At 42.3% G+C, this 26,201-nt stretch overlaps 1 protein-coding gene and 1 long non-coding RNA gene across 6 annotated transcripts in view; one reads left to right on the top strand and one right to left on the bottom strand.

Moving 5' to 3' along the window:
- The window catches only part of GOT1 (glutamic-oxaloacetic transaminase 1), a 31,937-nt gene extending 18,817 nt beyond the window's left edge, over positions 1 to 13,120 (bottom strand). Inside the window, exons 1-3 of one of the 3 annotated variants that reach the window (XM_070559551.1) lie at positions 12,917 to 13,120; positions 11,240 to 11,534; positions 2,684 to 2,865 (exon numbers count right to left, since the gene is read on the bottom strand). In XM_070559551.1, the coding sequence (XP_070415652.1) occupies positions 2,684 to 2,865; positions 11,240 to 11,357 (300 nt within the window). In that variant the 5' untranslated portion in view covers positions 11,358 to 11,534; positions 12,917 to 13,120. Of the gene's footprint in view, positions 1 to 2,683; positions 2,952 to 10,999; positions 11,535 to 12,916 lie in introns of those variants that run through there. The other 2 variants (XM_070559553.1, XM_070559548.1) reach the window with 2 other exon arrangements.
- LOC139073784 (uncharacterized) lies at positions 11,562 to 16,518 on the top strand. Of its 3 annotated transcripts, none has more exons than XR_011522782.1 (4): positions 11,562 to 11,624; positions 13,009 to 13,118; positions 14,959 to 15,054; positions 15,999 to 16,518. It is a non-coding gene; the product is annotated as an uncharacterized lncRNA (long non-coding RNA). The 3 variants fall into 3 exon arrangements; XR_011522784.1 differs by having other exon boundaries at positions 13,009 to 13,195; XR_011522783.1 differs by lacking the exon at positions 11,562 to 11,624 and adding an exon at positions 11,638 to 11,747.
- The last annotated feature ends 9,683 nt before the right edge of the window (positions 16,519 to 26,201 follow it).

Raw genomic sequence — 26,201 nt, 5'->3', positions numbered from 1 at the left:
TTTAGAATCTCGTGTATAATATAGTCTATTCTCTGGTGGTCTCTTACTTACTTGACCAATACTGATTTAGACCCTTTGCTCTTCCCCTCCTAAATATTTATTTTCATTTCTTATTCCAACTCATGTTATGAATTTGTAGTTAGAGTGATAAGATAGTCCTTGCTTTGGTAGATTCCTTACCTTTACCCTAATGCTATAGTTGAATATTTGCTATCCTGTTCTGGTTCTATCCATCGGTCTCCCTAGTCTGTGGATTGTGACCCCTTTCTCCCTTTTTTCTTTTTTCAGGTATGAGAGCCTTCTTGAGGATTTCTTGTAATGGAGGGCTTTTAGTTACATATTCCCTTAACTTTTGTTTGTCTGGAAAAGATTTAATTTCTCCCTCATATCTGAAGGAAATTCTTGCTGGATAGAGTATTCTTGGCTGAAGATTTTTATCTTTTAAAGCTTTGAATATGTCACTCCATTCTCTCCTAGCTTGTAAGGTTTCTGTAGAGAAATCCGCTGACAGTCTGATAGGGGCTCCTTTATAGGTTATTCTCTTCTTTTTTCTTACTTCCCTGAGTATTCTTTCCTTATCTTTCCTTCTTGCCAATTTTACTACTATGTGTCTTGCAGTAGGTCTTTTTACAATGACAAATCTAGGAGATCTGAAAACTTCCTCTACACACATTTCCCCGTCAATCCCTAGATTTGGGAAGTTCTCTTCAATAATTTTGTTAAGCACACTTTCTGCTCCATTTTCCTTTTCCACGTTCTCGGGAATTCCTATGATCCTTATGTTCTTACTCCTCATTGAACCCACTATCTCTCGGAGATTTTCCTCCTTTTTTTTAATTCTTAGTTCTCTTTCTTCCTCTGTCTGGAGCCATTCAGCCTGTCTTTCTTCAATTATGTTAATTTGCTCTTCTATGGTGTCTACACGGGCATTCAGGGAATCCGTATTCTGTTTTATCTGGTCCATTGTGTTTTTCTTCTGTAGTAATTCTGTTTGATTCTTCTTTATGATTTCAATCTCTTTTGTGAAGTAACTCCAGAGCTCATTGGCTTGTTTCTCTATCTTTCTCTCTACCTCATTGAGTTTTTTTATTATAGCTGCTCTGAACTCATTATCACTTAGTTTACCTACTTCCAAGTCCTCAGGACTTAATTCTATGTTTTTATTGTTTTCCTTCTGGTATGGGGCTTTTATAAATTGCTGGATGGTTGCTGGAGCGGTTTTTCCACATGGTGGTAGAATTCGGTTGCAGTTACAGCCTGTCGCCACTAGATGGGGGTCGAGAGCTACGTGTTATGAGCTCTGTGCCTTTGGGCAAGATGGCGGCGCCCAGTGGCTTTGCCCAGAGGGAGGGGCTGCTATTCTCATGTGCCGATCTGGATTTAGATCAGTTCTGTTCTCTGGTCTCCCAAGGCCCTGGGTTTATGGGGTCCCTGTGGATGGAAGCTTCCCCCCCGCCCCCCCGTCAGTGGGTTTCCACTGAACCAGCGGCAGGAGTCCTGGATGATCCCCCGGTCGCGCAGCCCCTCTCCCGCTCCTTCCCGACCCACACAGCAGCGACCGCAGATTCTAGGGGAGGGCACGATGTTCTCTCCTACCGTTCCAGCGCCTCCGAGGCCATAAGCAAGGTTTATGATCTCCACCTTCTTGGTATTGTAGGTCTCTAACATGTTGGCATTAGATTTATTCTCTGAAATTCAGTTTTTCCAATCTTTTGTTGTATTTTGGAGGGGAGAGAATCCCGGATCAGCTCACCCCGCCATTTTGCTCCGCCCCTTCTCCTCAGCCATCAGTGTGTTTTTAAAACTCCCCGGTAATACTAATGTAAGCCAATTTTGAGAACCAGTGTGTGGCCTCATTCCCCAAGGTTTGGCTCAAGTCCCATGCCAGCCTTATCAGTATCCCTTTCCTCTGAATCCCTACAACACTGAGTTTCTCTACCACACCACTTCCTGCCACATTGAGCCTCTCTCGCTGCTTCCAAATGTGTTCTTTTTCCATGTTTATCTAGTTAGACACAGTATACATACCAAGAAGCACTTAAACGACAGAAGCTGAGATCAAGGCTAGAGGAATTAAAGATTAGAACTGGCAAGAACTTCAGAGAGCATCTAGACCAGCGGCTCTTCAACTTAAGGAGGTCACACACTCCTTTTGAAAATCTGGTAAAATCTATGAAACTTCTTCCCAGAAACATGCATACACATGGAATTCTGCAAAAAAATTCAGGGGGTTCAGAGGCCCCTTAAATAATCCCCTTATGCAAGTGTTCCTTATGGGACTATGAAGCACAGACTAGTCTTTTTCTAACATGTAGATGAGACGTAGGAGTGAGAGGGGTAAAGGGCTTGCCTATAGTCAAAAGTAGTGGCAGGTCTGAGTCTAGACCCTGATGTCTTGATCATGCCATTAAATTCCCATGGCTTGGCATTTCTACTTACTGCCTCAAACCCAGCAGTCGAAATCTGATGATCTACCAGGCAAAAGTAAACAAGTGAAGAAGCCGTCTTTTCATATGGGTCGTTACTTGCACTTCAGGTTCCTGAGGTCACTCGACATAAACCCTTGCTCATTGACAGTTCAATGGACGTAATAACACCTATTACTCTAAAACAAATTGAATTTTCAACCTTTTTTTACCTTCACAGTTTCTAAAGAGAAAACATATCCTCACCCAAAACTCACCCGCTTCTCCTGGAGAGCTGGGCTGTCATCCCCAAGGGCGAGGCGGGAAGCACAGGACCGGAACTCTGCTAGGCCCAGGATCGGCAGGTACTCGTGGTTTAGGCTACTGTCATTAGCAATCTTCTGCTCCACCTTTCTCACTACAGGCAAAACCCAGGGCTGGCAATCATCCGTGCGATAAGCTGGAACATGGGAAAGAGTTATAGAACGGAGGAGTCTTAGGCTTTGTCCAAGAGTCTGGAACTGTGAACAGGGAGAATTCCACCATCTTCCAATCAAAACAGAAGAGTGAGAAAAATTACAATCAAGTTCATGCATTTACTGACTGCCTGCTTGGGGACAGGCACTGGGCTAGGTGCTGGGCAAACAGAAGGACAGACGTGTTTCCTATCCTCACAGAACTTACAGATCTTAAATATATGACCATTAAAAAGCAGAATGCTAAAATAAAACTGGGACATCACAGAGCCTGAGCAAATGAGAGAGTGCATGTGAGAGCACTCTGTGCACTAAACAATATCTTACAAATGCTACGTCAGTATTCCTACTGCACTGAGGTCTCCACAGCCACTGGCCCAGCAGTCTTCTTCCTTCTGCATGTCCCCAAGAGACTTCCAGAAAATGGCTAAGTGCTACTTCAGATGAATGCTGCACCTTCCAACGTAAACATGGAGAGAGAGGGGTGTGGAAGGAGGACCACTTCCTCCTCTTCTCCTATAAGAACAGAAATGGGACAAATGGCAAGCAAACTGTGATGAAGAGTCCAACGGTGGTTACACAATCAGCTAACAACCCATTTAAACACATCTTTGTCCTCTCTCTGTGCGCTGACATCAGCCAGTGTTTACCATTTGGACTCTTCACTTCACCTGCTTCACACTTCTATTGACCTACCTTTACCTTTTTCATAATATTTAATCTGGCTTACAGCAAATTTCTAGGCATTTCTTCTAGAATAAAAGTATTTTTAGTCCACTGAGTTATCCTACCACTGATTTTTTTTTCTGTCCTACCGTATGATTATTTGGGGATTATAGCTTTAGAGGGCAGCTGCTTTGGCATGCATGCAAGCCAACAAGCCCTCTGAGTAGGATTCCCGACAGGGGTCATTTGCCTCTCCACTGGAATGTTTAAGTCCAACAAGCCTATACTTTTTTTCTTTTTTTGAGGAAGATTAGCCCTGAGCTAACTACTGCCAGTCCTCCTCTTTTTTGCTGAGGAAGCCTGGCCCTGAGCTAACATCTGTGCCCATCTTCCTCTACTTTATGTGGGGCGCCTACCACAGCATGGCATGTCAAGCGGTGCCATGTCAGTACCCAGGATCCGAACCAGCGAACCCCGGGCCGCCAAAGCAGAATGTGCGAACTTAACCACTGCACCACTGGGCTGGCCCCAACAAGCCTGTACTTTTGCAAGTTATTTTGAAACTGAAAATTTTAGAATAATTCTGATTAAGTTTTACCTTGTTGATTCCTGCCCAACATTAATCTCTGACTTTTTTTAAAAAAATCACCTTTAGGGGCCAGCCCCGTGGCCCAGTAGTTGGGTTCACACACTCTGCTTGGGCAGCCCAGGGTTTCACCAGTTCGGATCCTGGGCACAGACCTAGCACTGCTCGTCGAGCCATGCTGAGGTGGCATCCCACATGCCACAACTAGAAGGACCCACAACTAAAATATACCACTATATACTGTGGGGCTTTGGGGAGAAGAAGGAAAAACAAAAGCTTTAAAAAAAAAAATCACCTTTAAGGGCGGTCAATATTGTTTACTAAACAATACATGTTGACTGTAGAAAATTTAGAACAGTCCAGGAAGTAAATAAACATGATTAACATGCAATCCCAGCACTCAGAAATAAGGACTATGAAAATTTTGATGTGCAATCTTCTAAGCTTTATCTTACATGAGTATATTCTTTTACAAAATATGCATCATATTGTCTATAGAATTTTCAACAGGCCTTTTTCCACTTATTAAATATATATTATGAATATCTTTTATTGTCATTAACTAGTCTTCTAATAGATGACACATTCACATGTCCCCAGCCCATTCTTATCCTCCATCTACCTAGTTGCAAATCCTCTCCCTCTGTAAATAACAACTGCTCAATTTCTTTTTATATCCTTCCAGAATTTCCCTACACATACACAAGCAAATACAGCTTATGTCCTCCCATTTACACAAAAGGTAACAGCATACTATACACTGTTTTGTTCCTTGCTTTTTCCACTTGAAGATCTTTTTATATCTGTGTATATGGAGTGTCTTTGTTCTTTTTCACAGCTGCATGACTGATGAATGTAGCATAATTTGGACATTTGAGTTGTTTCCAATCTTTGGCTATTACAAAACATTACTTCAGTGGACAACCTTGTACATCCATCATCTTACAAGTATGCAAAATACATCTATAAGATGCAGGGATGAAGATGGAAGAGTGGGCTAAGAAGTATGTGTATTTGCACTTTTGACAGATATAGTCAAATTGGCCTCCTTAGGGATTTTGTCAGTTTCCATTCCCACCATCAATGTATAAGAGGGTCTGCTTCCCCAAAGCCTCACCCACGGAGAGAATTTTTGTCCAAATGAGGGTACAAATGGTATCTCAGGGTAATTTTAGTTTGCATTTCTCTTACTATGAATGCAATTGGGCATATATATTTTTCATATATATGAGCCATTTATAGCACAATTTTAGTGGCCAGACAATATTCCTTCCTATGTATAATTTATTAACTATTTGTGTTGATTATTTGCTATTATAAACATTGTGATGAATGTTCTTATATCTTTACACATATTCATGAGTGTTTCCTTAAGATAAATTTCTAGATGTAAAATTACAAGGTCAAAAGTTATACAACAAATAAGACTTTCTAAGATCATTTGGATTTTGTATCTGCCTTCTATCAACTAACTCTATCCTCCAGGAAGGTGTCATCTGCAAATCTGATAAGCACATCAAGCTGGTAATAAAAATTCGGACAGAGATCCAGACTAACGCAGCCACTAACCAACCAACAGTCTCCTGGCAGATGGATCTACTCATACTACTGTCACACCGCTCACATGACGCCCCCGGCCCACCAAACTAACTCCCTCTCAACAAGGTCAAAATGTCTACTTTATCAGGTGGAACTCAGTCTGGTTTTTCAAAGAGATTCCAAAATAATTACTTCCAAGTAAGAGCTGTCCCTGACGCAGATCACCCTATCTAAGGTCACAATGCTGCCACTGTTCAAAGTGTTCTTGGAATGCTTCCTTTGGAATTGTTTCTAGAGGCAACATCTCGTTATTTGGAATATCCTCAATGGTGCCAAACCTTCATCCTTTAAAAGTAAATTTAATTTTTGGAAACAGTACTTGCATCATGTTCAGCACAGTAGGTACGTGAATAAACTGGATAATATTAATGGAGAACAATTATAAAGAGATGCTCTCTTGTGTGAGTTTAACATGCTTTGAAAGCTATTCCAAAAGACGGCTTCCAGAAATCTTTGAGCAATTGCGGTATATGTGGATGACACTACACAGAGAGGATACTATTTAGATGCACAAGAGTGTGGGTGTTCATAGAAAAACCAGTTCTATTACACTTCAGGTCTGCATTTGGATGTTATATATATATTATATAATTATGCTGTATATATTTACAAACATGTCATTTGTAACTCATGAATTATAAATAAATAAAATATGAAAGATAAAGAAAATGCCACAGTACCACTGTTCTTACCAGCAATGTGTACTCTGTACAACTCTAAAAAATCCTGTAATACGACTGGCGGCAGCGAGGCACTGTGTCTGTATGTGACAAAAGAGAAACTGGCCAACTTACACCTCCTCTTCCTTCTTCACTGCCCAGTTTCCTCCAGCTTCAGCTCCAGATTTATTCCTAATGCCTCGTCTAACTGAAGTAGAACTTTTCAGTAAAAGATTACTTCTGTGTGATTAGAGCAATGAGGTCAAGCATTATCAACAACCACTATTCCCAGTCTCCTGGGGGGACTTTTATTCTGTTTGTTGGACCCATCAGTTTCTCATTCGTTTTTTCATTCACTCATTCATTTAACAAGGACTTACCGAATCTACCATAAACCGGGCACTGGCTAGAAGTAGCTACGCAGAGATGGATGAGAAAAAATAAAATACTGCCTGCCCTCCAGGAAACAGAGAGCACAGAGCCCCGAATTCTCCTGAGAGGGGTCAGGGAAGATTTTACAGAGAATGAAGCCTGAAAGATGAATAAGAGTTTAAAAGATAGACAAGGAAAGAACAGCGTTCCAGAGGGAACACCTGTGCAAGTTCCCAGAGGCTTGGAGCCATGAGGCCTTTGAGGACCTGCATTAGAATGGCTCAGATGGAGGCTCCATGGAGGAACAGTGGGGAGTGGCTCAAAGAACCTCGGAGTCTCCTCTAAGGAATTTCGTTTCAATGCGGAAACCACTGAGAGCATTTAAGCAAGAGAGTGACATGGCCAGCTATACATTTTAACAGGATCATTCAAGTGACATCATGGAAAATAAACTGGAGAGGAGGACAGAGACAGATACCGAAGTCAGGAGGCTATTGCAATAATCCAGAAGGGAAATAATGAGGTCTCGAAGTAAGGCAGTGGCAGCAGGGATAAAGAAAAGAGGAGATATTCAGAGTAGACTTATAAGGTAGGAAAGACAGAACCTAATGACCAAATAAACAGACATGGAAACGAGGCAAGGGTCACTAATGACTCCAAGGTCTCTCTCTAGTCTAGACATTGACTGGTGGTGGGGGGTCAACCATGATATAGAACATAAGAGGAAGAAAAAATTAGATTGAAGAGAAGGTGGAAAAGATGAGTTGTGTTTTCAACAGGTTGAATTTGAGGTGGTTGTAGGATGTGTCCGGCAGACTGTAGCAAGTATGGGTCTGGCATTCAGGGTAGAAATCCAGGATGGAAAGAAAGATTTCATAATTATAGACATCGACTATGGTAGCTAAAGCCATAGTAATAACAAGGATTTGCTGAATACTTAGAACATACAAGACACTGTGCTAAATACTTTACATTTTTTTTTACTCTTTTCATTCTTTACTCATTTAATTCTTATAACGACTCACAAAATAGATACTGTGATCCCTACTTTAGGGATCTGGAAACTGAGGCCAGAAAAGTTGAGCAAGCTGCCCAAGATCACAGGGACTGTAAGAGCTAGGCTGTCATACTATTAAGTTCATGGATCCATGTGCTTTTTTTTTTAAGAGCCAGAGATGTCTAGGGAAAGCCCAAAGCAAGCAGGCCCGAGAGATTTAAAGGTCCTTTATATCAGCATGCTCCCCAGCTCTACTCCCCCTCTCCCTGGATACAAGCCTTTTTAGAGTCACACAGGTTTCAGGTGAGTGCAACAGTCTAGCTTTCCAGAAGAAAAGAAAGGAAGAACATAGAGAATTAAACGATCAAACCATCACCTTCATCCTCCTCCTAAGATCTCCACTTCCCTCACCCATCCCCACGCAAGAGCCCAGGCACAGATGCCTCTAAGCCCTCCTCCAACTAGGGTCCCGGGGAGAGGGCCAGGGGGTACTCAGAAATACCTGATACGGCACCTTTCTCCAACAATTTTACTTGAAGATGCTAGGAACCCACATTAAAAACAACAAAGATTAAAGTAAGCGCAGTCTACCTGGAACAAAAGAAAGCTAAGTTTACACGATAAATGGACTGGACTGTGAAGAAATGTGTTGCTTCAGGCTGCATCAGGCTGGACCCATGGCTCCCCTGCCTTTAAAGCCACTTGCCTGAAACTCTGAGAAGCACTAAAATAATTAACTCAGAGAGTCATTCTTAACAGTGGAAAATGTGACGCTCTGCTCTGTTTAACTGTAAGGAAATTACAGAAATAGTCACAGCAAGAAGAAAATCCCTAGGGAAAAGATCTGCAAGTAGGAACTAGCTAATGAGATTATAGTTGCAGTTTATTCTAAACCTGTCCATCATCACTAGAACTTGAGCTGGATAACCTCCAGTGCGCTTTATCTTAACTCAGGAAAAAAAAGAGTATCTACCCCAAAGTCAAGTGATAAATTACGTTTCCTTTACAAAGGATATACTTTGGGACGTGCATTAAAAGAGTTAGGACACACAAAAGCTGGAAAGAAACCTCTTATTCTATTCGAATTATACCCTTTCTGAGCACCACCCATCCACATAAAAGTCGGGTCACAGTGATCATCAAAAACAACATTTATATAACACTTTTCATTTATATGTCACATTTCATACAATTATTCATTTAAACCTCAGTCAACTGATGAGGCCAGTAACATTATTATCCCATACCATAGTCATGTAATATGCTAGTGAATCTTAAGAGTCGAATTTTAGAGAGAAGTCATTCAGTCCTGGCTCCTCATTTAACAGACTGAGTCCCCGGATGTTAAGTAACCCTCCCAAGGTCACACTGCTGGACTTCAGGGCTGGGCCTGTGCCCAGATCTCCTGGCTCTTCCCACTCCAGTGCACCAGCTACCTCCAGAACACCTGAAGGTACCCAAAATAGAGAAGGGGGCAGAGCCGCAGAAGCCTGAGAGACCTGGCCTGGAGTCCCAGCTCTACACCTATGGCCACATGACCTGGGGCAAACTCCTTCATCAACCTGGCCTTCAGCTCCCTTATCTCTAAAACAGTTACAATAATAAACAACCCTCCCAAGTAATGGAAAGTATCAAATGAGATTAAATGCATAAATCATTTGCTCATAGTAAGGAGACAGAGTTCCTGGGTTCCTGGACAACATGACAAAGGCACTGTCACAGTTGAGGTGACCATCTGAGCTGCAGGCTATGCTTTCGAGCCAATCACTTCTGGCCTGGGCTGGCAGCACGTTTTTTTCTCTGCATGAGCAGTTTATTTCTGAACCAATGTCAGAAATTATCTCATTTTGCAGTTCTTGAGCTGAAAATTTTTATTCAACATCTTTTAGAAGAACTACCCAAAGAAATGCCAAAACAATAGTAACAGCTAATACTCACCTAACCCCTCCTTATGTACCAGACACTATTCTAAGCACTTTACATGTATTTAATCCTCACAAAAACCCTGAAAGACAATTTAAAGGTAATAAAATCTGAGCCAATAAAATCTGAGATTTTAAAAAGATGCATTTGGATCAGCATCACTATATATCTGGCCCTAAAGAAATACTTGGAGATTTTGGACTGGATTTAAATTAAGAGCTTGAATGGTGCCCATTCCAAGCCAATGCAAGGCAGTCTTTCAATATTTCTCCCACTCTGCTGCCTCCTTTCCTTCCATGGGTGAAACTATATAGTACTAACTTCTTTTTAAATGCTTTATTAGGGTAAATTTCAAATATATACAAAAGTTGCAAGAATAATATAATGGATGCCCATGTATCCATTAGCCAGTTCCAACAAACCATACTTTTTAATGGCTTTTTTCTTACCCCTCTCCCATTCTCCTTGGTGAAGATTTTTTTTAACAGGTGCTATGCACAGACACAGTCACTGTGGGAAGCCTGACTCTAAACCTCCTTCTCGCCACCCTCTGCTACAAACAGTTCAATTTTCTCTTTCCAAAATTTCTAGTCCATTTACTGCAAGTCTGTTCCCTGGCTTAGAACATCATCCTACTCATTTTCTTCTCCCTGGCTGGTCTTTGTACATTGTCGAGTGTCTGTGGGACTTCAAACACCCAAATGATGGTGACAGAAATAACAAAGTCATCAGAGAAGATTAAAGCAATTTCAGAGGCACTCCAGTCCAAATTTTTTACTCGGCAGGAGGGGACACTGGGACCCATGATCTGAGCTGTCTGAAGTCCAAGAAATAAAAAAACAAGAAAAGAAGACAAAACGTGTGGAAAGTGACGTTCTGTCTACACTCTTTCCATTCCTTTCCACCATCTCTACCCATTCCTACCATATCCTTGAGAGCTAAAACATTCTTCCAAGATCCCCCCCAGGCAGCATTAACCTATCTCACAAGGGTTTCAGATCTCTATTACATAACTTAACACCTGCTGATTTCAAATTCTTTGAGGCCAAAACCAAGCCCCAGTCTTGCCCCACAAGGCTTGGTAAAGAACCTGACTGATCTCCGGTAGCTACCCAAATATTTACCGACCCAAACCAGAGCTCCCAAAAGATAAGAGTTCTCCTTTAACCATTTCTCAGCGACCAAGACTCCAAGCCTATCAGGCTTCCTATTTTCCTCCCTTTCCTTACAATCTCTGGCTACCCCATTTCTTAAGAGGCGAAAGGACGTAGTATAAAGAACGCAGAATACGGAATCGGAGCAGCTGAGTTTCTGACCTGGCTGCTACACCTGTTCTGTGCGACCTTGGACACATCTCCCTTTTCCAGAGACTCCATAAGACCATTCGAAAAATGAGCAGGTTGAACTAAGCCTTGTGGATCTTGACTCCTCTCCGGGGCTCCCTTCTCCAGCCAGCGCTAAGCTGGGCCTCGGCCTCTCCCACAGTCCCCCCACAGCCCAGGTTAGGTCCGCTCCACTCCTCAGGCTGCTCACCCTCCGGGGCACTGCATCGTTACCTCCTACTCCCAGGTTGACCTTGCGGGGGTCCGGATCCTCCCGGAAGTCAGCAGTGAGCTTAAAGACAAGGACCGGCTGGGCTTGCGGAACCTCCACAAAGATTGAAGGAGACGTCATGGCGAGAGAGCACGAATCGGCCGAGAGCTTTCAACAAGCGCCTGGAGCCGTTCAGTCCAGTCCAGCCACCACGGCCGGAGGAGACGCTCACCTTCACATAGCCGGCGAGGGCGGGCCCACGGCCTCCAATGGTCGGGCTGCGTCCGGAACTTGGCAACGCAGTTCACCAATCGCGAGCTTCTGACACAGAAAGGACAGGAGGGAGGAGACAGTATTAGCCAATCCAAGAAGAGAATCTTATCAGAGGCCGGATGCAACCAATGCAAGGTACGCCGGCTGAGATGGGGACGCGGGCTAGGGTTGATTGGCAGTGCGTGCTCCTATCGCTGAGGCCGTTATTCCTTGGGTCTCCCGGTGCTGAGGGGAAGATCCCAGCGGTCGGTGTGTCCTGTAGGTGGTCTCCGCGGCCTTCGAGGGCCACGGGACGGGGGGAGGTGGCCGGCGGGAATTCCGGAGGACTGGTCTTCCGGTAACCGCGGACCTGGTGCTCTCGCTGCCAGGCCCAGCAGCGCGCACGTTCCTGGCCCGGCCTGGCAGCCAAACCCTCGGGACGCTAGTCCTGGGCCAGAACCTGCAGCCCCGGAGCCCGCGCGGGCGACCTTGACCCTCTCGGCTGTCTCTTTGCCCCTAAGGGAAATGTGGGTGAGCCGCCTGCCTTGGTCTCAGACAAGGAACATCCTAATAAAAGTGAAAGAGTGACCGGGAACTCCTTTCTGCCGCTCTTAGAGTTGGAGATTCTTGCTCCCTTTTCCTTACAGAGAAGGCCTGGTCCTCAGGGACCGTCAGGATCTGGGCGCCGTTGCCCTCTCCAGCTTTCCTCCCACGCATGCACTCAACCAGATCTGGCTGTCATCAACCGGCTGGTACCTGAACTGCCTCTTGTTTTAGTCAGGCTGTTCCTTTCCCCTGATTATTCATTCCTTCCTTCCTCCGCAGCCCCCTCTCCTCCGGGTGACCTCTAAGACCCACAGCAAATGCCTCCTCCAAAAAGTCATTTCCTTAACCTTCACTCAGGTCAAAATCTGTCTCTTTCCTGTGCTTCTGTATCTTGGCAGTACTTCCGTTTTAGAAAATATTCTAGTTAAGAACCCAGCTGTGGAGCCAGACTACCTAGGTATAGATTCTGGCTCTGCCACTTACTGACTTGGGCAGGTTTAGGCAAGTTAACCAGCCTCTCTCTTCCTGCTCTGTAAACTGGAGATAATACTATTTTCCTCCGGGTTGTTGTGGGGATTATGTGACTTAATATGTATAAAGTGTTAAGTTGCATGCAGTAAGCACTGCCTGCATGTTAGCTATTGTTACCATTGCACATCTGCCACACCCCTTGTAGAGGGCAAGCTTCTTTTGGCTAAAGATTTTACCCTGTTTAAGTCTCCCTCAGTTTCTTTCGCTTAGTAAGTATTCAATAAATGGTGGAAGGCGGAGTCAATTCTCTTGGTGTTTCAGAAGAAAACAATACCTCAGCCTTTATTCACTGCATAATACCACAAACCTTAAAGTGAATTTTCCATTCAAAATAATAAACATATGCCAAAAGAACTTTATGCAACACTTGCCAACATTTGTATCATCCACTTCTTTTCAGAAACTTTGCCTCTGGTTTTAAAGTAAACTGCCCGGTGTTTCATTAACAACGCTTTCTTCTCAGAATTGCAGGTTCAGTACTGAAGCTGAAGTGACCATGAACTCTGAGTGCTTCCAAAAGCAGAGGCAGAGGAGTGTTTCTATAACCCAGCCTTCCCAGAATTTGACTTCAAAGTATGATCTCCACAGCTTTGGCCAGCAATATCATGGTCACTCCTTACGTCATTCCCCCGGGAGAAAAACAATCCTAGGTTAACTACACGTTTAGCTAAGTCCAAATAAATATTTATTGACAACCTAAGCATCTCCATAACCAAGGCTGACGGGGCAAAGAAAGTGCCCTATGTGGTTTTTCTTTGTGTCTCTGTAATACTTGTTCTAAATTTTAGAAAGGGGCAAACGGGTCTTGTGCATGGGGAGGAGGAGGACAGCATATTATGTGGGATCCAAGTCTCAAACTTGTTTGCTCAGGAATATCAGGTTCGTGGAGATTGCTTTCAGTTCAGTTGCCTTCTTTCTTGAGCCCTGCAGGCTGCCCCTCTAAGGAAAATGCCAGTCTTGAAATAAACAAAATGCTTCCCAGGCCATCGCTAATTTTAACACTTTGACAGAATTGGCGCAACACTGCCCCCTTGCTGAATGGTAATTCAAGCAAAAGACTCTTGAGAGGCCAACATTGCCCAGACAAGTAGGCAGCCAGGTAAAGTGAGTGTCCAGGGAAAGGGCAGTAAGAGTCTAAAGAAAGAGGCTGGCGTTCTCGCTGCCTCCTGGCTTTGCTATGAATGTCTGTTCGTGTCCTCCCTACCATCTTCCTTCTGCCTTTTTGTTTTTTTTCTCGTTCTTTCAAAAGAATTGGAAGAAAGGAACTGAGAACCACAAAGCCACAGCTTGACCTGGGGTGAATTCCATTAGAAAATACTCTTAGAAATCTGAAGCCTCAGGGCTGGGCAGCGCTGCCCCACAGCATAAGAGGCAGGCCAGGCCAGGGCAGCAGCGGGCACTGCATGGACCTCTAAGCAAGTGCACACCTGCTTACTGTACTCGATCTTGCCCCTGATACCCAGAAGGTCTAAATTTAGGAACAAGTCAGGGGAGGGAGGAGTTTTTCACACTTTGCACTCGAGCACAAAGTGCTTTGGAATGTTTATATTTGGGTGGATGCTGTCACTAAGAGTAGGATATTATTTAGAAGCTGAGTTGTGGGCTGAACAAATGTTTCTTTAAAAACCAAAGCAGTAAGAGGAGATCTGTTCAAGAGTCACCGTGTAGCTGAATAGTAGGCGATAAGATAAGTGTGGAACTCCTGCGGTGGTGGTGGTCCCACCATATTGAGTTTACTGTTGCTAACAAAGTGATCACTTGCAACTTCGCCCCTCAAATTAACTGGCTTGTTTCCTAGTGTGCCTTGGAGGAACCCTCTCCCCTTGCTTCTCTTCTCTTGCTTCTCTCCTCTTTTCCTTGTGTGTGACTCCTCTTCCCACCCGCACACATGGATTGGACCAAGTAGGGTCTCTTGCTGCTTCCTATCTCATAGAAGGGCTTGTCCAATGAGGCCTGGAGTAGACAGGGTCTGATGTTAGTTCCTGAACTGGCCACCCAAATGAGCATAACTTCATGTGTGTATGTGTGTGTGTGTGTGTGTGTGTGTGAGGAAGATTGGCCCTGAGCTAAGACCTGTTGCCAATCTTCCTCTTTTTACTTGAGGAAGATTGTCGCTGAGCTAACATCTGTGCCAGTCTTCCTCTATTTTATGTGGGATGCTGCCACAGCATGGCTTTCACGAGTGGTGTATAGGTCCGCTCCCGGGATTCAAACCTGTGAACCCCAGGCCATCAAAAGAACCTTTTTTTTTTAAAGGTTGCAGCTTCTTTTAAAGATATTTTTAATTTTCGCTTTTTCTTCCCAAAGCCCCCCAGTAGATAGTTGTGTATTTTTAGTTGTGGGTCCTTCTAGTTGTGACATGTGGGATGCCACCTCAGCATGGCCTGACAAGCGCTGCCATGTCCACACCCAGGATCTGAACTGGCGAAACCCTGGGCCGCTGACGAGAAGCATGTGAAATTAACCACTCGGCCATGGGACTGGCCCCAAAAGAACTCTTTTTTTAAAGGTACTGAGAACTTTGTATAATAGATATCAACAGGATGACAACTATTGATGGTTTTATCTACTTGTTGAATGTAATTAAGTTCCAGGGCACCATTCAGAAATTGTGGAGCTATATAGATTTTGTGCTTTACTTAACAGGCAGTATAGCATAATGGTTAATTCATAGCCTCTGGAACTAGATTTCCTCTGTGTGCCCCAGTTTCCTCATTTGTAACATGGGGATAATAATAGTTCTACCTCATGGGGTAGCTGTGAGGATTAAATGATCAAATGTAAAACACTTTGAATTGTACTGGACACTAGTAAGTACTCACTGTGTTAGCTGTCATCATCATCATCATCATCATCATCATAGATGTTTACAAGCACTTGCCTTTGAGATTTGCTTAGTTTGCCCACTGAATGATGAGCTGCATAGAAGAACAATGCAGAGAATTTGCACCTGCTGTCGAATTCTAGTTTTTCCTCTTACTAGTTTTGAAACTTTGGGTAAATTAATGTGTCTGAGTTTTAGTATTCTTATCTGTAAATTGGGACAAAAAGATTTTTTCTTAGTGTTGATACACACACACCTTTAACACAGTTGTAGAAATCACTATTATTGTCATAGAGATTGCACTCTAGTCCCTGCATCGCTGTAGGTAATGGTTAGGCTAGCTCTCTTTGAAGTCTGTCTGCTCTGGCCTCTTGCAAGTGTATACTCTGAAAGTTTTTAAAAATGGAAAAGAAAGCAGAGACCACAATTTTTTAAATATTTAGAGTTCTCCAAGAAGTCTTTGTAGAGATCTGTAAAATCTCAAAGTAATTTAAAAGTAACAACAGATTTAATAATTAATTAAAATGTAACAGTGTTAATAATAGCCCTTTGTACTTCTATACTGTCTTTTTCTTAAAAGCAGAAAGTGTTTTAGAAACACTATTCCACTACTCTCTCAATATCTCCAGGTGACTGTTGTCTCCAGTCAAAGAACCACAAGGACAGAAATGAATCGCCTTAGCAGAAAGCTAATGAAGACACTCCAAGTGACAGAAGATCAAGAAGAGCACAGACTTAAAGTCAGAAGAAAATTTCCTCTCGTTGCCCTGTTTCTCCCTTAATGCCTCACAAATACAGCCTCCTACTTCTAGAGCAATGTCTTAAGCTTTTTTCCCCCCAAGTTGTAACATCCTTTATTGTGGGGTCTTGTCCTAAAGTCTTATGCTTTGGTACGAGATGAAGAAAGATGAAGAAATAATGAAGGAAACAAATTCAATGTGTTTGCCAAGAACACATTTCTTTTAAACAACTCCTAAAGGGATAATCTAAAACAATGTAATAGATTGTCTTAATCTATTCCGCATAGCTAGTGGGAGTATAGAAGTGTATTGCTAACATTTCAACATCCAGCAGTAGAGGGCAGGACTGCCCTTCTTTTGCAAAATGTTTGCGCTCTCATGAGAAGGAAAATAAAAGCAAAGCTCTTGATCACTGCTGTGCATTTACTTTCACCCAATACTTAAAAAAAAAAAGGTATTTTTCTTATTGTTTAGGTGATTGTGGTAGAAACGACGTCAGAACCTGTACTACCTTGAAGTAATTGGTGAAAAATGCAGATTTTGAGTCCCCTGTTCAGGATATGGGCTCTGTCTGGCAAAGATAAACAGTAGCTTGACCCTGGGCAATCAGATAGGGTTATTGTATGAACAGACTTAATGCTCCTGCACTTTCTGGGTAGGAGTCAATCTACTGAACTAGCAGGATGTAGTTTAAAAAATGTGTGTAACTCATATGGTCTTAGCCCTGATAACTGCTTTTAAATTCTAATCCACTGACTTTATTCTATCTGTGTTAGTTTTCCTCTCTGTCACACCTGGGTCAGATCAGACCTATCTCAGCTGTACCAGATGTATTATGACTGTAAAAAATGATGTCTGATATGATGAGTAAGGAGTGTCTTTCATAGGACTGCAGTTGGCTAAATGGCTATGTGTATATAAGGGTGAATTTGAATGCTTATATGCTAGTCCTCGTTCTATTGCAGTATAATTTGAGTTTCTGTATCCGTTAAGTAGCTATACATATATATATATATATATATATATATATATATATATATATGTATAAAATTTTGTACTAAAAGTTATGTGATGCTCTTTGGCAGGATAACAGAGAGGAGAGAATAATTGCCTTTTTAGCAAATGCATAACTACAGTATCCCTAGCACATTGGATTCTGCTCTAACCCTCAAAACTCTCTTGGCAGCAAATCCTCAGTGCCAATTTTGAAAATCCCACCAGGAGTGAAAGCTGGAAGGCATTGAGTCTAGTTCCCAGTTCTGCCGTGTGAACCTGGAAAAATCACAAGCCCTCAGCCTTTGTTTCCTCATCTGTTAAATGCAGATAATGCCGTCTAGATCTAGCAAAAGGGTCAATTTGAAAAATATATATCAAAGTGCTTTGAAAACCATTCAAGTACCTGGCCAATATTTCTATCACTGTAGCCAGATTCCTGCTTTTTCTAAACTCCTATGAGACTCTGTGTCTCTTCTCATTTGGTATCGTTACATTGCCCGAGGGGTTCAGTTTCATGTATACGTACGTAACTTTTTCCTCCAACTTGACTGCTTGTTAGTTCCTTAAGAACTGAAACCACCAATTATATTTCCTAGTAGCCTACACAGCAGCAAGATATCTGGTACATAATAGGTACTCACATATTTGTTGATCGATTAAAAACAGAAACTACAATGCAGAATTTATTTATTTACTCTTCTTATTTAATTTTGGTAAAAAACGTAGAACATAAAATTTACGATCTTAACCATTTTCAAGTGTACAGTGCAGCAGTGTTGACTGTATGCGTCTTGTTGAGCAACAGATCTCTAGAACTTTTTCATCCAGAATTCGTAATAACTCTGTTCTGGATCACTAGTACCCGGTTTCCAAAGTGCTTTTTTATTGGTCAGGCAAAAACAGGAAAAAATTATAGAACTTTCACTCTGTGGCTGTGGGCGTGTGGAGCAAGGTAATGACAAGACTTCCTCCTCCCCTCACAGAGGTTCTACCCTAGTCTCTCTCTAACCTGTTGATCAGCCATTTTCTATAAACCGGGGAATACATGCCAGAAAAGGGGGCCACCTCTATAAAGTGCTTTCACGAGTCATTTACGTCTGGCACATAGACATTTATGAGAAGGAAAGTATCACTTTAAGATATTAACTAACCAATCATTTTACTTTCAGAATATCTGACTTTTGTTAATTACTGAAAAAAGTATTCTTTCTAATCATTCTTGCTGTCACAATAGCACTTTTATTTAGCTGGTCTGTATGAGGACGAGTACAGAAGGAAACTGTCCCAGAAAAAGACCCTGCTTTAGCTGTAGATATATGTGCTTCTGGCGCTCTCTCAGGTTAACATGACAGTATTTAATTCTCAGTATGTGCTTTTAGAAATAATGCACCTTTTCAAGCACAGATCTTCATCTCATGTTGTGACTGTCAATTATCATGTCAAATTCATTTGGGATAAAAAATTTGGTTTTCTCATTTGCACTAGGCACAAAAAAAACTCTAGATGGATTTAAGATTTACATATTTTAAACTACAAACAAAATAGGGAAAATAGTGGAGATTTTTGAAATAGTTTTAGGGTGAAATAAGGTGGTGTGGTACAGTTTAGAGCTGATCTGGAACTCGAGGGAGCTGTTGAAAATCACTTTTTAATGAAACAGTGATTTTCAAAAAATATAAATCGTAAGCACCGTATCCCAGGACCTCAAACAGCTCCTGACATCTAGTAGACACTCAATGAATATTGGCTGAAGGAATAAATGAGGATGATTCTCCGTCAGGGTTCTCGTACGAATTGAATCGCAAAACTGCCTCGAGATTAGCGTTTGATGCGTAGCAAGTGTCCAGTAGATACTAGTTCACTACTCTCCTGGGGGCCTGTTGGTGCTTAATACCTGCCTAGCACATTACAGGAGTTTGCTTCTTTAAAACCATGTATATAGTGCTTACTATATGCCAGGTACTGTTCTAAGATCTTTACACACACTAACTCATTCAAATTACAATAACAACTCAAATAGGTGGTCTTATCATCCCATTTAACAGATGAGGCAATTGAGATAAAAAGCAATTGAGCAATTTGCCTGAGATGGCACAGCTAGACAATGATGGGGATATGAACTCAGACTGTCCAGCCTCAGGGTCCCTGCTCCACTGTGCCATGTTGCCTCTTGTGTGATAAAAATTTATTGAATGAAAGAGTGAATGAGATGTTACTGTTTTTAGAAGTTGTGCTTTTATACCAGGGAACTCTGAATATTTTGTGTGAAGTCATACCTGAAAATGAATCCCACAACTTCCCTTTTGAGGTAGAGCGTATTTTTAAAAACACTTTTAATGTATTACTGGTTCATTAATTGTGTTTAAGAAGACCATGGGAGGTCCTTGTTCCTGTGCTGAAGTCACTGTATTTGCTTTCTGGCATCTGATTAATTTCCATACAACAGTTCCAAGTTCTGAACAGGGAAATATCCTGCTCTAGAAATGGAAGGGGCATTGGGCTTACAGAGAAGAATGACACAACAATGTCAAAATTATTTAAAGGGGTAAGGTTGGGTATGAATTTTAGTCTTCCACATAACTAAAGCAATGAGTCTCCGACTTTTCCAGTCAGGAATCTTTCTTCTGTAGCTAAGCTTTGTAAACTTCTTGAGAGCTTTTACTTTTCAGTTTCAGTTTTAATTTTAGTTTTAACCTTAGCTTAACTTCATCTTATAATAATACTGGTGCTTCTTTTTCCTTCAGGATTTATTCATTCATTCTTTTTTATTTTCTTAAAGATTGGCACCTGAGCTAACATCTGTTGCCAATCTTTTCTTTTTTCTTTCTCCCCAAAGCCCCCCAGTATAGTTGTATATTTTAGTTGTGGGTCCTTCTAGTTGTGGCATGCGGGATGCTGCCTCAGCGTGGCATGATGAGCGGTGCCATGTCTGTGCCCAGGATCCGAACCAGCGAAACCCTGGGCCACCAAAGCGGAGTGCACGAACTTAACCACTTGGCCACAGGGCCAGCCCCTATTCATTCATTCTATAAATATTTATTGACCACCTACTATGTGCCAAACATTGCACCAGGTGCTAAAGATAGCGTGGTGAACAAAAAGACAAAGCCCCTGTCCTCATGGGTTCTCTAAGCTAATGGAGAAGACAGATAATAAGAGCAGTGCACAAACAAAATTACTAAAATTACAGCCATGGTAAGTGCTATGTACCTTCATGGAAAAGGCACATGAAAGCATATAATAGGGGGAGTTAATCCAGTTGAGGCCAGTTCTTCCCCCCAACAATGTTCCCTCCAGCACAGATAGCATTTCACTGCTAATTCCTACCCTAGCAGCACCTCTTAGACCCTATGCTTGCACATGTTAATCTCAAATTTCTGGAATCCATTTTGGCAGCCAATGTTTTCAAGAGAAAATGGCCCATTAAAAAGAATACCTTTAATTTATTATTTTGTTATTGCTTCTAGCAATTTTGTTGCAAAAGATAAAAACACAAAAACATCATTTAAAAACATCTGATTTCCATTAGTTCAGATACAAGTTTCTTTTCTTCTTCTTCTTCTTTTTTTTTTTGGTGATGAAGATTGACCCTGAGCTAACATCTGTACCAATCTTCCTCTACTTTGTATGTGGGACCCTGCCACAGTGTGGCTTTCACAAGTAGTGTGTAGGTCCACACCCAGTATCCAAACCCACAAATCCTGGGCCACCGAAGCAGAGCATGCAAACTTAACCACAACACCATCGGGCCAGCACCCGGATATCAGTATTTTCATCTTTGTGATTCAGTTAAGAAATGTGGGGCAAGTAGTAATTTACTCTGAGTAACATAAATCTTTACTATTTTAAAAAAAGAAACAAATAGCAAGAGAAAGGAGAATCAGAAACATTTATTTATATATTTATTATTCTTATCCTACATAGGACACAGATCTCTAAAGGGTAAGAGGAAAACTGACGACAGGCACTGCCCAAAGAGGACAGCCCTGCCATAGATGGTGAGTGGACATGGCCAAGAAACTCACAGCATCTCTTTCATGTGTGATGGGCCTGAGAGCCAGCTCTGGGCTGCAAACTCTCCTCTGGGAGACCATTAAATCAAATGCGTACGTGATGGGAGGAGACAAGCCAAGTTCAGGATTGGGGCCTCTTGGTTCCCCAGGGGAAGGTTGGGCTGTAACTGAGGTGTGAAAGGCAGTGGGATGGGCACTAATGGGCTCCCATCGGGATCCCCCAGCAGGGAAGGCTGTAGTCAGAGAGGAAGGGCTTCTTTGCCCTCCATCCTTCCCCACCCCGTATTCCCTTCTTTCACTCCTTTCTTTGTTATGCCAAGGGTTTATCCCTTGTTCATAACCAGTTTCTTCTATTGGATTTGGTCCTCCACCATATTTAGCTCACTGCCTTAGTGATTAGTGCTCACTAATCAGAGTGTGGTCCTCAGACCAGCAGCATCAGCGTCACCTAGGTGCTTGTTAGAAAAGCAAACTCTCAGGCCCCACCTCAGGCCTACTAAATTGGAATCTGCATTTTAAGAAGATCCCCAGATTTTTCCTAAGCACACTAAAATTGAAAAGCGTCACGTTACCCTCAACAGCTTCCTGGACTACAAAATGGGCAAGGTCATTCCTGGCCCACCTTGCTCACAGTTCTGAACTGAAGATGCTCTGAGATAAGAGAAAAGAAAAGAAAAGCATTTTCAAGAGATAAAAATGATATACAACTATTAAACATCACTTTATTTTCACCTGGACAACTTGATTTACTCAACCCGTTTTCAGAGTGAACGATGAAAGATTAATCAGTGACTGTTTGATTGATTTTAATTGTTTCCATGACAATTGGTCGTACTATCTTAAAGTGCTCTAGAGTTGTTTTATTTTGTTTAATGTGTAGATCACTGCACACTGGAATCTTCAAATTTTTTTTCTGAAAATCCAAAGCCTGACCCCTACTCCCAAAAAATCTCCCAAAGTGGATCTGGGGTGCAGCCTGAGCATACGAAAATTTTTAAAGTTCCTCAGGTGAATCTAATGTACCGCTATGGTTGAGAACCATTGATAGAGATGAATCAAGAGATGAGCAGAGTTACACATGTTATGTAATAAACAAATGTAGAAACAGTAATGAAACAAAAGAATGGCACAAGCTGCAATTCTAATTCCAGGAATCTATCCTACAAAAATACGTGAACAAAGATGTATGTTCACAGAGGCTTCCTGTAGCATAGTTTGTAATAGCAAACATTGGGAACGTTTAATATCCGCCAATTGGTGAGTGATTACTTAAGTAGGGCATGTCCATATAATGCAATACTGTGCTGATGTTAAAAATGAATGAGGAATGGGTCAGCCCCGTGGCGCAGCAGTTAAGTGCACACATTCTGCTTTGGCAGCCCGGGGTTTGCCGGTTTGGATCCCTGGTGCGGACATGGCACCACTTGGCAAGCCATGCTGTGGTAGGCGTCCCACATAGAAAGTAGAGGAAGATGGGCATGGATGTTAGCTCAGGGCCAGTCTTCCTCAGCAAAAAGAGGAGGATTGGCAGCAGATGTTGGCTCAGGGCTGATTTTCCTCAAAAAAGAAGAAACAAAAACAATGAGGAAGACTGATATTTACTGCCATGAACATATCCCCAAGATATATACTACTAAGTTTTTAAAAAGTTATGTAAGAATATGTGATATATGATCTCATTTAGGTGAAAATATGTGTGCATATATACAGACATATGTATGTAAATGTTTAGAAAGATCACTGAAGGCTACTCACCAAACTATTGACAGTGGTTACCTCTGGGAAGAGGAATGGGAGGAAAAGGGACTTTTTGCTGTGTAAACTTCTAAATATTTTACAACAAAAATGTATCCATGCACTACTTGTGTAACTATTCAAAACACATTCCGGGGCTGTTGGATGTCATACCATCTGTAATCCTGGATTACAGACTATTTAAAGTAATTATTATTTTAATATCAGAATCTTGAATGCCTAATGTTATAACAAATAATATAGTGACTGACAAAAATAAAACAAATCTATGATACCTACACAAAACAAAAACTGCTAAGGCACCCAAGGTTTTCGTTGTTAAACCCATCACTTCTCTACTCTGGGATTACTGGGCTCCTATTGCTGGCTTCTCTAGATACTTTCCCATCCAACGTTGTACTTGGCATTGTAGACGTGGACTCCAATAACCTCTCTGGTTCCTCAGATAACTCACTCATGCCAGCAGACCTCCCTCTTTGAAATGGTGATTAAGCACTGGAAGTGCATAATGAGAGAAATTACTTATGAATCTGTGCCTCTCAGCCCGAGGCCACAGCTCTTTCTCTGAGAGAAACTCAAGGATTTTACCCTAATAGCATTGGAACAAAGTTAGGACTGAGGCAGGCCGACAAAGAGTGGGGCCCCGCTGACAGCTCATTAGAAACTGTCCTTCTCCTGCTCTCTTTCTCATTTCTTCAAGTTACAAAGCCTGACACAGTTTGATGGGAAAACCAAGGCGGTAACATCCCCCAGGGCAACAAGGTCCCTGCTCATCTATCTTTGTTTGACAGATAAGGAGAGTAGATGTCACCTACAAAACGCTTCACTCACCTGAGCCAAGTGTGCCAGGACAGGCCTGTCACCCTCACAGGACCCTACGGGAGGAATCCAGACAATGCCCACCTACCACGATTGAGATTTCTCTCAAAAGAAAACCATGTTAACCAGATACTTCCTGAAAACCAAATGCCCACTCTAGTCGACCTCAGAAAAGTGCATAACACCTAATAACTCAAAGAAAGCTACACTTTGATTTACAAACGTCTTTTTTCAGGTTACACCCTCTACCTGATCTTTGAGGGCTGATGACCATCTAAGCTCTGAGAATTTCATCTGAGGTTCCAGGCGGAATGTCTGGGTCTCCATCTTTGCCAAATTACCAGGAAGGGGAGTGTGACAGAACGAAAGAAACACCTCTCCACTCCAGACTGCAGAGCGGGGAACACATTGGGATCTCAACTCAACTTTCTGTTAGTGGTTCTTGGACCTTACATGCCTCAGAAAAATCTGCGAAGCTCATTTAAAATGAAGATCCTGATTCAGTAGGTCTGGAGTAGGACCAAGGAGTCTGCATTTTAACAAAGTTTCTCTAGGATTCCGGATGCAGGTGATCCTGGGGCCCCACTTTGAGAAGCATCGCAGCTACCTGCTGCTACCTCAGGCAGCGCCTCCAGCAAGGGCTGCTACTGGTGCCTCCAGCACACCTCTTAGCGAGAGCTCCTCTCCTCCTCATCGGCCAACAAGACCAGAGCAGGTTGTGACAGCTGTTCCCCTTAGAGGTGGAGCCATTTGTCTCCAGGATTCTCCTGGGGTCCCAGAGGCCACTCCCAGCAGCAGACGCATCTACCAGAGACCAATATGTCAGAGACCCCTGTAGAAGGAAAGTCCTGCTGGGCCCCGTGCTGCCACATGGTCAGAGTAGTGGCTGATTTTAACCAACTGCCTTTTGTTAGATCACACGTTCTTAAACCTCAGTATACGTCAGAAATGTTGAGGGAGCTTGGTTAAAGTGCCTGGACCCAGGCCCATCTCAGGACCACCTCTGGGAGAGAGGCGGGTCATCAACAGTTTGACAAGCTACAGGATGATGCAGATGCACACCAAACTTCGAGAACTAACATCTAGAACAAAAGCAACAATCAGAGAAATAATATTATTTTTAAAGTCCAACCACTGTATTGTAAAAACTGAAGTCTAAAACATTATTAACACCGAACACAACTGGTTCTCCTTCCTTGCTCTCTTAACATCCCTAATAATTTTCCACCCAAGTATTCAAATACTTTCCTAGAGGGAATAGCGACCAGATTGCCTGACTTACTAAGTACAAATATGCTGTGGTTTAAGAAAATCTATACTCAAAATTCTAAATTTTTTTAAACTAATTAGAGATTATTTTTATCATCACAAAAAAATTATAGTGAGAGTAATAACTGATACTTATTAAGTTCTAATTATGTGCCGGGTACTGCTCTCAGCATTTTTTCAAGCGTTGAAATAGCTGATATCTATTGAGTACTTGCTTTGTAATGAAAAAGATTATTTCATTTAGTCTTTCATTTCATCTAAGCATTTTAGATGGAGTAACAGATGAGAAAACTGAGGCACAAACAAGTTAATTTACTCACCAAAGGTTGCACAACTGTTAAGTAGTAGAGCTAAAATCTGAACCCAGAGACTAATTCTTAACCATTATATTGCCTCACTCTTATCAATGATAATCGTGCTTTATTCAACAAATATCTGTTATAAGACTATTAACTGTCAATATTGGGGTTCTGTTCTAAGCATACAGTGACAAACAAGACAAATACAGTCCTTGCTTTCATGAGGCTCACGATCTAATGAGCAATCCAAATGTGTCAACAAGTCATTCAATGCAGTGCAAAGAGCACAATAACAGGAAATCGCTGAGGTAGCTGCTAAGACACAAGACCTAGACCAGGAGAATCAAGGAGGGTTTCTCAGAAAAAGTGAGGTGTGAGCAGAGATCTAATGGATCAGTACAAATTAGCAAGAAAAGAAAAGGAGAAACGAGGCTCAAGGCTGAGGAGACGGTAGTTGTAAAGGCCCAGAGTGAAGAGAGCACATGACATGGTTAGTCAAAGAAATGAGATCAGAGATTTTTTTTTTTTTAGGAAGATCAGCCTTGAGCTAACATCTGCTGCCAATCCTCCTCTTTTTGCTGAAGAAGACTGGCCCTGAGCTAACATCTGTGCTCATCTTCCTCCACTTGATATGTGGGACGCCTACCACAGCATGGTTTGCCAAGCGGTGCCATGTCTGCACCCGGGATCCGAACGGGTGAACCCTGGGCCACCGAAGCAGAACATGCACACTTAACCACTGTGCCACCGGGCCGGCCCCTAGTCAAAGAAATGAAAAGTGGTTTGGTATGACTGGAGCAGAGAGGGAAGAGGGCAGTGTGGAGTGTGAGACTGGAACCAGATTTTGAAGGACCATGTAAAGCATGTTACTGTGTGGGAAATGGGGCTCTACTAAAAGTTGTCAGTCGGAGCTAGGAGAGATTCAGCCTGATCCATTGACT

Source organism: Equus przewalskii, chromosome 1 (assembly GCF_037783145.1).
Source record: "Equus przewalskii isolate Varuska chromosome 1, EquPr2, whole genome shotgun sequence".
Lineage (NCBI taxonomy): Eukaryota > Metazoa > Chordata > Mammalia > Perissodactyla > Equidae > Equus > Equus przewalskii.
This window is presented reverse-complemented; position numbering and strand designations above follow the sequence as displayed.